Source organism: Drosophila sulfurigaster, chromosome 3, assembly GCF_023558435.1.
Source record: "Drosophila sulfurigaster albostrigata strain 15112-1811.04 chromosome 3, ASM2355843v2, whole genome shotgun sequence".
Classification (NCBI taxonomy): Eukaryota; Metazoa; Arthropoda; class Insecta; order Diptera; family Drosophilidae; genus Drosophila; species Drosophila sulfurigaster.
Genome location: NC_084883.1, coordinates 49196446 through 49211366, shown reverse-complemented (window position 1 = coordinate 49211366; position 14921 = coordinate 49196446). Strand labels below are relative to the sequence as shown.

Here is a 14921-nt window from a genome sequence, read left to right as displayed (position 1 = left end):
AATGACAAATGGCATTCGCTTCGTTGCTTGCTTGAATACACGTATTGAATGAATGATAAATGAATATTCACACTTTACACTCACCAAAAGTTGAATAAATTATGTATGATGAGAAAAGCAGCATCATTCATGCACTTTTGCCTTAATAAGTTGTATTAAATTTCTGTTTCTGCGCTGCTCCTAGATAAATATTTGTACAAATTCAATCATCGAACACCACGAATTTTTCACATTTAGCAAAAGCCATTTGAAAACAATAAGTCGCCTGATCGGGGCTGAGCTGGGGTAGAGAGAGAGAGAGAGTAAAGCTTCATTGGCTCCTGGGGCAAGTGACTTAGATTGTCTTGCTGCTGCTGCTCCACAAACACAAACAAACAAACTCACACACACATACATACACATTTTGTCTCTTTCTCTTTGTGTAAGTACTTATTTATTATTTTTACCAGCTGAAAGGCTATGTGGGCTGGCAAAGCTGGCGCGCCATTCTTCTTCTTCCGCTCTCCCTCTCCCTCTCGCTCACACTCAGTCAGTCAGTCATTCAGTCTTGCCTGTCATCCATCCATCCATCCATCTATTCAATTAAACTCAAACCGTGCCCGATTCCTGGCATAAATTTCGTTATTTATCCCTTCAGTGGGCTGACCTCACATGCCGTTTATGTTTTTCGTTCGATTTCTGTGTGCACAAAAAAAAATCGAGAACAAAACAAACTACAACAATGTTTAAGAATACGTCGCAATTCTGGGGTAGGATTGCACACTGAATATACCCTGTACAAATACATTGTTGTTATCTTATCTGAAATTCAGGAAAAAACTAATTTTTATACTGTCAAAGATCATTTACTAAAATAATGAACATTCATTCTAAAAAATGTGCTCTTAAAATAACTCCACATTAAAATCAAATGATTAAAACTATGAACATTAATTTGAAAAATGCTCATAATTTAATAAAAAATACTAGTTTTAGAATTTAGTAAACTTCTCGACATAATTGAAATTTCCTTCAAGCTTTTATCTAACTGTTTTTGCTTATAGCACAGTAAGTCAAGTTGAATAGCTGAATAAATAATAAAATATAAATATTCAACTGGTTAGAAAGCTACAGTCGAGTGTGTTCGACTCTGAGATACCCTTTATACATTTTACAAAAAACAAAAGTATAGCAAAATATGGTACAATATTAATATACCGAATATATCTTTTGGAATATTTTATTATTTCTGTTATATAGCCTTCGGTATGTTTAGAATTTTGCGATATATGCAAGATATTCAATTTTGCGGTTTACTTTTGCATATACTGCAAAATACTTATATATACCGAAAGTTATATAGCGCAAAATACTCAATTATACCAAATGTTATATACTGAAATATACGGAGGTCCATATATCATATTTGTTAAATTAATATTGAATATATTCAAAATATACCATAGAGTACTAGATTGTCAGGCAAATCAACTAAGACCCGCACTAGCATAATTCGCATAGACAGTAAAAACAACAAAAACAATAAAATATAAAGCAATCATTTTTAATCTTTCTAAATTGTGGTCTCGAGAGTATAAGATGTTTTTCTCGTATTGACATTGGATTTCAATCAAATGTTCTTGAAATCAAGTTGTGTTTTATAATTTCAAAAATTTCAATTTTTTGATGCACTTTCAAAATTTAAAGAAATATAAGTTACACCTTCAGTTTTTGCTTAATCTGCTCAGTCATTGCCACCCTTTTAGTGTACATATATGCTTACAGGGTATATATACAAAAAGTGGAACAAAAGTTCTCTGCAAAAATTCATTCTATTATGTTATTAAGCTGCTTTTTGGTTTGATAGAAACTCTGCCAGAATGTCCATACAGTTTGTTCCATATATGAGCGAGTGTGTGTGAGTGTTGTGTGTGTGTGTTTGTGTCAGTTATTTTTATATTGGTCATAGGTCAATGTGTAGCCCTTTTTTGACGAGTGCTAGCAAATTAAATTGTACAACTTGAAGTGACAGGCGTATGAATTTTTCCTTAAGTTGGCAGTTGGCATTTTGATTTAATGAAAAACAATGCAACATGTAGCAAGCAGCAGCAGTAGGCAGCAGGCAGCAAGCAGCAGAAACCAAAGCCGCAAGGCTCACAATTGCCACCAAGGACAGAAGCAGGACAAACCACAGTCAGCGGCATATAATAAACATAATCAGCGTCAGATGAAGCGTAATGTTACATACATCTCTATATAATATATAGATGTGTATACATATGTACAATTGTAGGTGCTAATATGCAAAACAAAGCAAATTTACGCACACAAACACGCACACCAAAAGTTACATACTTACTTTGCGTGTATGTGTGTGTGTGTAGAGCTGCCTCACACGTGGCCAATTTAGCGTCGCCCACGCAAACTCAGCAACATGTTGCCGGCTTGTAAGTGTGTGTGCGAGTGTGTGTGTGTGTGTGTGTAGTTGACCACGTGCCAAAACAATTGGCAAACGACTTTTTCTCAACAATCAACAACAAGGTTTAGCAACAAGCGATGCGCAGCTTTAAGGGGAAAAGTTGCTGCGGCAACATTGAAGCTGCAACGAGTTGTAAATGTTGCCAAAAAGGATGATAGGGATATCCGCCTTTATCCTTATCAAAGTGAAACAAATGCTTACTAAAATAGTCAACTTCAAAGCAAACTAAAGCATAATAAATTGAAAGCTTAAAAACATAATTTTAATTTTAAAAGAATTTATTTTAAGTATTGCTAATTTAAACTTTATTCAAATGTAAATTACTTTAAGTTACATTCGCACTTCCGCTTGGGCCTCAACAAGTACGCGCTTAAAGTTCTGCGCTGTCAACGTTGCGTATGTGTAATATGCAGCGCTGCGTTTCCACTCGCACTCGGAAATGTCAGAACCAGGCTGTGAAATCCAACGCATGCGTCGATGCTCTGAGAGAGAGATAGAGAGAAGATGCTGCTGCTGCAAGCCGAAGCTGCCTCACTTTCACTAGGCAAACGTCAAAAAAGCAGATAGCCAGCATTTTGAGTCTCGCGCTTTGAGTCGCATCTCGTTGTTTGCCACTAACTGGCACAGCGCCTTGCTTTAACCGAAAGCTCCAACACGCACTGCTACCAACAACAAAAAAAGCAAAAGAAAGAAAAAGAAGAAAAACTACGCTTGTGTTGTTGTGAGATTTACGAGTAAGTATATGGCGAAAAGCTTTTGGCAACGCCGCAACGCAAATTTTATTCAGTTTTGACGGAACGGACGTCGCGTTTGTGTGTCGTGTTCGCAGTTGTTTTGGGCTCCCTCAACAAAAAGAAAAGTACAAAAAAGTGAAGAAAGATTGTTCGTATCTCGGAGTGGAGCACAAAGTTTGTGCTTAGTGTGTTTGATAGTGTGAGCGTTGTTGTTGTCCGTGTAAAGGACTAAACTGTCACAGTGTTCGTGTCTTTTATCTTCGCTGTGCAACATAACAATAAAGCATCAGCTAAGAAAATTCAACAAACAAATTGGCGAAAATTAAAAGCCGCTCCCATTGAAAGCTGCTACATGCTTTGGTATGTGTGTGTGTGTGTTAGTGTGTGTGCCACAGTTTTAAAGTGCTTCCTTCTACATATTTCCCAATAACATAATCCAATCGTGCTCCAAAATATTGTGTATGCTGACAACTTTGTTTTCGCTGCTACTTTTGCTACTTTCTTCGCTTTTTTTTTGTTGGTGTTCTTCTTTTATGCACAATATGCTGCTTCGTAATACAGATTTATTTGCCCTTAGACGCCCCTAAATCAGCAGCGTTTGCTGCCAGCTGCCAAGCCTAAACAAACGTCGCCTCGCTTTTGGGTGCGCTGAAAAGTATGCTATGAAATTTTTGCGTGCAATTTCGTCTTTGCACTTGAATTAAATTTCAATTAAATATTAAAGTGGCGCGCTATTGTGAAGCGTTTCAAATTGACTTTCGACTCCGAGGTGTGTGTGTTTATATATGTGTGTGTGTGTGTGTACGTCAGATAATGTAAACAAGCAAACGGAATATAATAAAACAAATATATATATTTTTGTGTGTGAAGCGTAAGCCAAACATTTGAGCAGCTGCAAAAGTGTGCGCAGTGCTTACGTCTGTGTGTGTGAGTGTGTGTGTGTGTGTGTGTGAGTGCAAAGCCAAGTGCCACTCGAATCATAATCGTTAGATGTCGTTAGATGCATATATAGAAGCCATGCCATAATATTAGTTAATGTACACAGACGGACTGACAAATAAGCTTCGCATGCTTCGCCATAGCCACACCCTAAACATATTCGTTTCGTTCTACAACCAGGCCCAATGTGCGCGCACTCACACACACTACGACACACACACACATACACACACACTCGGAGTGTGCCGCATAAACATGGTGCAACAACAACAACAACAAAGAATGTGAAATACCAATGGATTTGTTAGAAAAACAGCATTGCAAATTATTAGCACAAAAATAATGTTTTGGGGGGGCAGCTGCGTAAATATAGCTACATAAATACAAATGGTCTCTATTCTTATAAACGATTATTTATGGTCATAATCGGCTTATCTAAGCTGTGGTAATAATATCTGCATTGCTTTTCGAAAGCTCATAAATGGCTGAAATACCTGACTGAGCCATCAATCTTTAATCTATCTTATGTGCGACTAGCACAAAAAGGGACGGATTTGTTTACTTATTTTCTTATTTCCTTTCAATGCGACACAATCATTTTTCAAACGATTTTATTCTGCTTGAATCTGTTTCACAATTTCTTACTTTTTATTAAAAATTCGATATAATGTGGAACGATATCATGTTGCTTATGATTGTTAATTATGGTTTTTATTGGAACGAAATATGATTGTGATTATTATTATATGATAATTACATATTATTATTATATTGTTACTTATTTTTATTATAAATATAAGTATTATAAATATTGTTTACTAAAAAAGTCAAAGATTCAAATGCAGAATCAATGTTTCCCGCATTAAAGTTTTTTATTTGGAATGAAATGAAATATTTTATTTCTCACTGCATTTTTATCTTGACTTAATATATTTTATAATTGGATAAACCTTTTTGATTACAATAATTGTAATATTTAATAAATATTAATAATACTGTTAAATATAGACATATTTTATAAGGCACCATTATAAAATATTGTTTTCCATTCAACATCTTTCAAAAATTTAAACTTATATGAATTTCATTAGGTTGTTTGATTTGGGATATAAATTAAATATTGGGATATAAATTAAAATTTTTTTTTTTAATATGGAATTACGATACCATATTTAACAAAGAATTAAATCTATTCATTGACATATATAAATTATTAGATTTTTTTAAATTAACATATTTTGAGTTTTCACGCTATTTTCCATATTATAAAATTTGTTTAAGCTTTTGAAAATGTATTATATTTTCGTTTTGGATTTCTTTTACCTATAAACTAATATCGATTCAATTTTATCAAATCATTATATTTTTATAATGTTTAATGAATGAATAAAATATTAAATTTACTTTATTGATCAATTTTTTAAGTTTTTTAAATAGTATTCTATAAAAGCATCAGCATAAAAAAGATATGTAGTTCCATTTCTTTTGATTCCTTCCAATCCAATCTTTTGATTCCTTAGGCTCTTATGACATTTTGGCAATTATTAATATAATATTTTACTTATACAATCATCAAATAGAAAATGTGTTTGAATTAGTTTATCGATTCAGTTTATCAATGAAGGTATTAGTACATTAACTTTTGTAGAAAACATTCCAATTTAGATCTGATTTTAAATTCCAATATAAGAATTTCCAATCTGAACTTAAGTGTATAGCCAGTAAACCAAATTGATTTCCAATAGAACAAATTCCCATCGATATTAAAGTGTTTTTCAATTCTTGCTTAAGCAAGCCTCTTTTACGGTTGAGCATAACATAGATTTCTCATTTGGTTGAAGAGCTTTAAGATTGTTCTCGTTGTTGTTCGTTTGCACTTAACATCAAAGCATTTGTCAGCGTTGTTTGTCTGTGCCACAATGTGGCAAATGAAGAGATAAAATTATGCATATGCAAATTGCTGGCACGCTGAGTGTCAACTTTTTGTTGTTGTTGTCGACGATGTTGTTGTTGTTGGTGTTGTCGCTGCCCTAGAACACGTCAACTTGTACATAGGTTTATTCATGGAAATTGCGAGTGAGAGTGGAGAGAGGAGAGTGTGGAGGAAGGGGGGAATTGTAGCACACGTATTCAAGGTCAATTTACGCGCGTATTTGTGTATTCATGGAATTACTTTAATATTTGTCTGTTTATCATATTGAAAGTTAATTTAATTATTTGGCCGTGTTGAGCTGCCCTCGAGACAAGCAAATTGGGATTGATTTCTGTCACTCGCGTGTCATTCCCTGGCTGCTGATGATGACGCTGTGGCAAGGTGGCAACGTGGCAATGTGGCAACGTGGCAAGGTGGGTACAGTCATTTGTGACTGTCATTCACTGTCAGCGGCACTCTGTCTGCAGCTACCTTTTATTTCTGTGCCGAAAAAGCAGCTTAACTTAGGCATGTGGACACACAACATTTCTCTTTTCTATCTCTTCAATGGAATTGAAAACCGCAAAGAAAATACAATAAAAAACAAGTTAGAAGGCTACAGTCGTGTGTGCTCGACTGTGAGATACCCGCTACCTATTGTGAATAAAAGCAAAATAGTGTGGTATTCATTTTAAAGTATACCAAATAAATATACCATAAAAATACTAAAACTATAATAATGAAGAATCGAATCTGCTTGAGTGTGAGATGCCCTCTACCCATTTTGAATAAAATCAAAACAGTACAGTATTCATTTTGAAGTATACCAAATTAATATACCGCATTACTTTAAAAATATACCAAAGTCTATGTTTTTAGTATATTCGTATATCGACACATCGCCATAGATACCGCAATAATACTAAAATATACCAACTGATATGTTTTTGGTATATACGTACATTAATATAAAACTTTTGGTATATTTTAGTATTTTTCGGTATATTTATTTAAAATTATAAATATACCATAGAGTGGAAAATATACCAGATTATCAGCCAAATCAACTAAGACTCGTACAGAGAAAGCGTTTTTGCCGATACAAACGTATATCTTAAAAAAACTTCCAAAATTATTAACTGATTGCAACCAGGAATAAAAATAACTATAGTTATTATAGGGTCGGAGATGCCTCCTTCTGCATGTTACACACACAGTTATAATACCCTTCTACTTTATGGATAGCGGGTATAAAAAAACACAGGCTCGGATGAAGCAATTCGTGTGTGTTCCAGCTGTAAAAAAAAGTAAGTTCGATATAAATAAAATTACAGCAAATTGACAATCTGACATTGCTGAAAGGTCTCGTCGCTTTCGCTGTCTCACTGTTTGTGCTCTTTTGGGGTGGCAATCGAAGTCTTTGAAAGCCAAAAAGAAAGGAAGGTGAAGACCCAGAAACTGTAATGAACTCTCATTATCTAGGCTTTGATGGGTGACAGACAGACAGAGACCTGTGTAAAGTTTGGGTTCTTCTCTGTTCTGTTCTTCTTCTGTTGACATTTATCATAAAATGCGAAGGTGAATTAAAAAACAAGTCGAAAAAGCGACTAACTAAATGGCCCCAAAAATGAAAGGCGAAGGTCGCCATCGCCATCATCATTTCGGTTGGCCTTAATATTTTGTTTTCCACGTGCTGATTACAATAAATCACAAGAGTGGGAAATATGCTGATAGAGCTCGCATCATAACGAAACTTAAATACACTTTATATTATGTCCAAGCCAAAAAGGTCAGACATTTCATTCAATAATTATAATAATGCTTTATTTTGGGGACGTAAAATGCGACAGCATGAAAAGGAAATGCGATAAACCTACACACAAAAGCGAATCTTTTGTCACAGTGAAGACACACAGGATGTGAAGGATATGGAAGGGAAGGGTGTGCATTCGGTCCGTTTGCTAGCATCTGATACGAGTAGAAGAAGGAACACAAACATTATCGACCGCCACTTACATTATGACATGCGACGTTTTTAGCAGAATACATAAACCGAAGGAGCAGCGCAGCAAAAAAGGAGTTGAGTAGTGATTCCTTCTATCATATACTACACTCGTATATGGTATAGTGTGTTAGTTATGTATTCGAAGAGCACAAGTCAATTTCATTATGCGTAACACAATGAGTAAACACAACAGCGAGAGACTACAGGCAAATAATTTGCAGAGAGAGCGAGGATGAGCCTCACAGGACTACTAATACAAGTGCTGAGCAAATCTTGTGTTAAGCCCAAGTTTTGCTTTTCTTCTTTCTTTTACGCGCGACCCAACACTTAACGAAAGAAGAGTCTTTGGAGTGTGTGGGAATTTGTGTAACATGCAGATGAAGGCATCCACCAAAAACGGGATTCTATGGCGACATTTGGCTGACCGTCTGTCTGTCTGTCTGTCCTTGAGCTTTAACACCCATAGCTCAGAAAATATAACAGCTGATCCAATCAAATTTGCTGACAACACTTTAGTTTAGTCTACGCAGATTATGTTTGTTTTAGAATTTCGCTATGACATTCCACTTTCCTTTTCTACTTTATAAATGAAAAGAAATTTTACAAAAAAGGGAGAAGAAAAAGGAGTATTTGCCAATTTAGTCGGTTTAATGAAATACCAATGCGAGAAGCATAAAATACAAACTTTTATTAGAGGACAAAAATATTTACTAAAACCTCATCAATAAAAAAGATTTATTTTTCATTTCATATAGCAGATTGTAGAGAAATGTGTAGTGAAATTAAATACTCTTTAAATACCTTATTTTCAGTAAACATGTTCCTTTCATTTAATTTCAATAATCTGACTTTATTTCTATGTTTTGTTGTTTGATCTTTATGTCATCTCAAATAATGGTAATTGTAAGATTTTATGATTGGCTGCTATATAAAGACATAAATAATATATCAATATGAATGTATATTCTTAATATATTTTTATTTAATGTTAATAATCTGTTTAAGAAGAAGAGTTCAAACTGTTCTGAACTTTTATTTTGTAATGTTTCTTATGGGATTTTATATACTTATACGTAAAACTAAAGCTACAGGAATAAGAACAGCGATAGCTCCTTAAGAATTTGTTGGTAGTTTTATATTTATCTTAAAAGCAATGTTCATTATTTGTAAACATAAATAAATAGATAATAGATAATAAATATATATATATATTTATTTATAGTAATGTTGTAGTACGAATAAACTTGTAAAATATTAGTGCTTTTAAGGTCTCCCAAAGTCGAGCACACTTCACTATTTATCTCTCTGTTTTTCCTCTACATTTATTTATCGAACAGGCTTTTCTATTTCTTTGCTTTGTATTCCTATACATACTATATTTATCTAAAATTCCTACGCACACAATATTTGTGCCAGGTCTCTTAAAGTCATGTCTTAGTGTTCATATTTGTTCATGTTGTGTGTGAAATATGATGAACTGCCCGAAGTGCTGCAGTTGCCAGAAGTAGTTTGCTGAGCTGAGTGGAGGAGGCTGTGAGGGAGGGAGGGAGGTAGGGAGGGCAAACAACAGAAAGAGGCTCTCACGTACATATTGCCTTATGTATGTTTAAGTGTGCCAACGGTACACTGCACATACTAATTTTCTCGCCATGAATGGCAAATGGTTAACTTACGTGGCATCCACACCAACGTCATCCCTAACACCATCAACATCAGTAACAGCACCTGGCCAACATTTTTTGTTATTTGGGGGGTAGGTGTTGCCTTCAAGGTCGTTTCAAGTGTCTCCTTGGGACACTTTTGTATATTTCTTTTAATTTCCTTGGGCTTTCGTTTGCCCCACACATGCGATATAGACCTAACGCTTTTTATTTTCTCTCTCTCACACTCGCCTGGCCAAAAACACTTGAACTCACTTGGCTCAGAGCCTAGCTGACTGGCTGGCTGTTAAAGGCCCAGTTAATGGGCCAGAACTTTGTTGTTGTCTAGCACGTGCTTTGGCTTGTTTACTCGCTTCCTGCCAGCTGCTGGTTGTTGGCTGTTGGCTGCTGGCTGTCGGCTGCTGGCTGCTTAATTTGTTGACTTCTCCAAGGTATTGCTGCCGTTGGCGGCAAAGTTAACATCAAACGATAATCTAGAAACTCTTGCCGAATTTATGATTTATTTTCTTCCTGTCTCTCTTTACAGCTAGCTAACGCTTGAGTATGGCAACGGAAACCTTTTTGGATCTGGCTTATGAGCGTGCCAAATCGACGAAACGTCCCCTGAGACCGAAGCTGCTTAAGCTAACGGATGTTGCCACCCCGCATCGCAGTCGCAAGAAAACGAAAGTGAAGGCAAGTGTCTAGCACTAAATATTTCTCTCTACAATTTGTTAACTTTACTCCTTTTTACAGTCCAAGGACCGCTCGACAACGGTGCGTGACCGCATCTATGATGATCCCGCCTACACCGAGGACATCAGTCACCTGGCCAACCCCTTGCGACGCAGCAGCATCTCGGGGAAATCGTCGTCGCAGCTCACAGGTGCGGAGCCAATGCCCAGCAGCAGTTCTCTGGGCAAACGCAGTCAGTTGACCAAAGACTTTCTTAAATATGCCGTCAATAAACCGCTCAAAACGAGCAACAATAGCAGCAGCAATGCAGCTGCAATTAATGTGGACTATGACTTTGAGTCGAGCAGCTCGGACAATGAGCCGCCGGAGCCGTTGAAGGAGGCGAGCATCACGCGTCGCGTGCTGAGCCTGGAGCGAAGTTTGGCTGCGGCGTGTGAGAAGAACGAGAAGAAGTCGTTGTCGGCACAGAAACGCAGCTCGAAACAGAAACGCAATCTGAGTTTGGACAACAGCCGCAAGGCTGCACAATCGCAACAACAACAATCCACCGAGTCTTCTGCTCGCAGTCGCAAGGAATTGTCGCGCAGCAATCGCAGCAGTAAGCAACAACAACAACAACAATATCTGGAGGCAACCGAACAGGATGATGATAGATATTCGTTGCGCAGCTCGGCGCAGAATTCGGCAGCCACAATGCCCGTGGAGACGGCAGCCAAGCTGCCAATTGGACGGCGATTTCTGCGTGGCGAAATTGGTATCAAAAGCTTTAACTATTATCTGTTGAAAGAGGGCTTAAAGAGCTCCAAGAAGCTGGACAAACAGCGCAGTGCAGGCGACGCATCGCAGACAACGAGCAACAAAGGCAGCGGCAGCCACAGCAACAGCAGCAGCAATGTGAAGCAGTTGCATACGCGAAGCGAGGAGAATATTTATGAGGAGATATTCTTTAAGGAGACAGCAGCCAGTAGCAAGCAGGACAACAATAGTCTGTCAGAGCAACAACAACTAACAGCAGCAGTTGCTGCGGTGCAATCTGATGAGGAGCAACATCACCACCAACAACAACAACAACATCAACAGCAGCAACAATGCTTAAGCGATGCCTCTGCTGGTGGCGTCTATGCGGATTGTGAGCTGTGCATGCAGCAATGCAGCAAAGAGAATTGCAAGTATTGTTTGCCCGCAAACGTAGCCCAGCAGCAGCAGCAACAACAACAGCAACAACTGACAGAAAATGTGCAGCACGTGGAGCAAACGAGCGCCGCAGCAGCAGCAGCATCAGCAGGTGGTTTACCTGCTGCGCACATACTCGAGTTTCAATCGTACAATCCCAACAATCCGGGTGTCTATAAAATTGAAACAACACCCGTGGCCATCACTGGTGAATACAATCCCATATTGCAATTCCAGCAATCGTCGGCGACAACTTCCACCTCGGCCACGACCACGCCCAGCGAGCAGCAGCTGCACCACCAACTACAACAGCAACATCACCACCAGCAACAGCAACAACAACAGCAGCAGCAGCAACAGCTTTACAACAGCTTCTATCAGCAGCAGGCGCCGCACAAGACTTATGGTCAGCATTATGCGGTGGGTGGCAGCCTGTTGCTAGCGCAGCTGCCACCACGACGACAACAACAACAGCAGCAACAGCAGCAACATCATAGCCAACAACAGCAACCGGGTTACATTGTGAGCTATCAGAATGGCTCGGGCAGCGCTTCAGTGCATCGCCTGAATACAAAATCATCCTCGTCCAGCGATTCGCTGCCCTATCACAAATACAACACAATGGCTCGCCTCGAGGCGAATGTTTATGCTGCTCCCGGCACTGGAGATCTTTACTATGCCATTGGTGCTCAGCCGTTGCATCCGCTGATGTATGCCGCCAGTCGTCCGATTGGTGGCTCTCAGATACTCGTGGATCAATTCGAATCTCCGCAGATGTATAAAAGCGATTCACGTGCTTCGATACTGAGTGAATTTTCGCTGAGAAGCAGCGATAATTCGCAGCGTTATACGCATCGCTATCCGCATCGCTCGAGTTTGTTTTCGACCCACGGCAATGCGCATCAGCGACGCTACTTTGGCAGCACTGAGAGCTGTCGCATTGGCTATGATTGTCGTCGTTGCAGTTTGGATGGCGGAGTGATGGCTGCTGCCACTGCTGGCATGGGCGTGGCCAATGGTTTGCCTGGGGAGAAGTGCAGCTACTCGGACAATTGTCGCAACTATGAGTGTCGCAATTGTGATTGCTCTTCGAGCTATTTTAGCTCTGACTTTGATGACATCTATGGATCAATGGCACGTGGCGGCAGCAGCGGAATTCCACGCAAAACAGCAGCTGGCACTTTGCCATCGAGTGGACCCGCTGAGCCAGCGGATTACGAGCAGGCTTCGGCTCCTTTACTACCACAGCCAGCGCCACAAATGGATCTGAAGCAGAACAAGTATGCGATGGACTTTTTCAAGCATGTGAACGATGTGAAGCGCAGCATTTATCAATCGGAGATGCAGCGCAACAACAGCTTGGAATCAACGCGTCGCATCAATCGCACGGGCAACAGCAACAGCTATAACACCAACAGCAACAATCCCAAGGCAAGTCCCAAGCGTTCGGTATCGCAGCCGCAGGAGTCAACCCTGGTGGTAACAACGTTGCCGCTGAGCAAAGGACGTAGCTCGACGGCAACTGCAACAGCAACAACCCTAAAGCCAACGCCAGCGCCACGCACAAGTCTGCAACAACAGCAACCACAAACGGCAGCTGAAGATGCCACGCCCACGCCCAGCAAGCGCCAGCCGCAGCCCACCGAGCGGCGAGAGTATCCATCGCTAGATCGTCTCGTGGCTTCCACCACAGGAGCAATACCCAAGCGTCAAAGTCGCGCCGAAGATGAGCCCAAGAGCAACAGCAGTAAAAGCAAGTCCAAGCACAAGGAAGAGCGTCGCGAACGCAGTGCGCCAGCCACAGCTGCAGCATCGACTACAGCAGCAACCGGAGCAGCAACAGCAGCAACCAACGAGACAGCAACAGCAACTGGCACAGCTGGCAAGCGACATCATCGCTCGAACAGTGGCAAATCGCATGGCAACTCGAGCAATCCGTTGCCAAATCAACGACGCAAGGACATTCCAGCGCCGCCGCCGCCATCGCCGGCCACCTACTCGGATCTGCAGGAGCTGAAGGCCAACATGGAGGGACTGCAGGACGACACCAAATCGCAGTCGCGTTCACTCGAAAGCGAGACGAGCGAAACGCCCACAACGACAACGCTGGCTGCCAAGTTGCAGCCGCCTGCACTTCCTGCAACGCTGCCAGAACCAACAACAGCAACAACAGCAGCAGTAGCAACTGCATTAGCTGCAACGCCGGAAATGCCAGTCAAGTGCAGTGCAACAATGGCGCCCAAAAGTGCAACGGAAGCGGAAGACGACGACGTGTTCTACGATGCGCGCAGCGAGGACTCGGCTGGCGCTCAAAGTGTCGTCTCCACAACAGCAACAGTAGCAGCTACAGCAGCAACAGTAACAGCCACAGCTACAGTAACAACTGAAGCCATTAGTCAGCCAAGACAACAGAGCAAGGTATGCATGACACTGTAATTAGCTAATCGTCGATAACCTTTGACCTTAACCTGGCAGCTTTGGCTGCCTGTCAGCTTGCTGTCGGCTTTGGGCGGCTTTTACATACCCTTCGCAAAAAAGGAATTACGAGTTTGTTGCCACAGCTGCTGTGGTAAGCCTTCAAAGAGTATTTGTGTTAGCCATCAAGTTGCTCAGTCCAACAGTTCGTATATTTTCTGATAAACTTTACTATATATAAAATATAGCTTCATCCATTTATAAAGCAAATTTAGCCATCCGTCTGTCGGATTGTCCATTTATTTTTTCCTTTTACACAGTATCATCATGAAAGTATTTATTGTAGATCATCTTTAAACAAGTACGAAAGCTACTTTTTAAATAAAAACTAAATTGTGCGGTATTTTTTCGAAATATACTAAAATACTATACCACAAAAAATCCGAAAATATACTTAATTGTATATTTGATATATTTATATGGTACTCAATATATCCTATAGAGTTAAAATATACCAGATTGTCAGCCAAAGCAACTAAGACCCCTAGTAAGTAGGTGTTTAATACGAGTAACTTCGACACTTTGTATCTGATCGCAACCAAATTTTCAGAGATAGTCAATATTGTATATACCAACTTTAGATTTAAAATTACACATGTTATTCGATTTATCGATTTTCAAGTAGTGGAAGTGGTCATATCAACAATATAAAACAAAACTGATCTACGTAAAGTTTGCAGAGGGTATATATTCGGGATTATATTTAAGTCAGCACAATATATTGTTTTTAACTAAAATTTATTTTTTTAGAATTTTTAAGTTTGAAATCATTTTTTAAGATTGAAAAGTTCTTAAAGTTGGGAGTAAACAAGTAAGAAAGTTACAGTCGAGTGTGCTCGACTGTGAGATACCCGCAACCCATTTTGAATAAAAGCAAAATATTGCGGTA

At 39.4% G+C, this 14921-nt stretch overlaps 1 protein-coding gene and 1 long non-coding RNA gene across 2 annotated transcripts in view; one reads left to right on the top strand and one right to left on the bottom strand.

Annotated features, from left to right (window-relative positions):
* LOC133840951 (uncharacterized) overlaps nt 1–14921 on the bottom strand; it is a 191585-nt gene that overhangs the window by 75224 nt on the left and 101440 nt on the right. The gene's annotated exons all lie outside the window — the stretch shown is intronic.
* LOC133844044 (formin-J-like) lies at nt 3256–14220 on the top strand. The gene is made up of 3 exons (XM_062277864.1): nt 3256–3552; nt 10236–10384; nt 10445–14220. The coding sequence occupies exons 2-3, from the start codon at nt 10253–10255 to the stop codon at nt 13991–13993; spliced, it is 3681 nt and encodes a 1226-aa protein (XP_062133848.1). The 5' UTR covers nt 3256–3552; nt 10236–10252; the 3' UTR covers nt 13994–14220.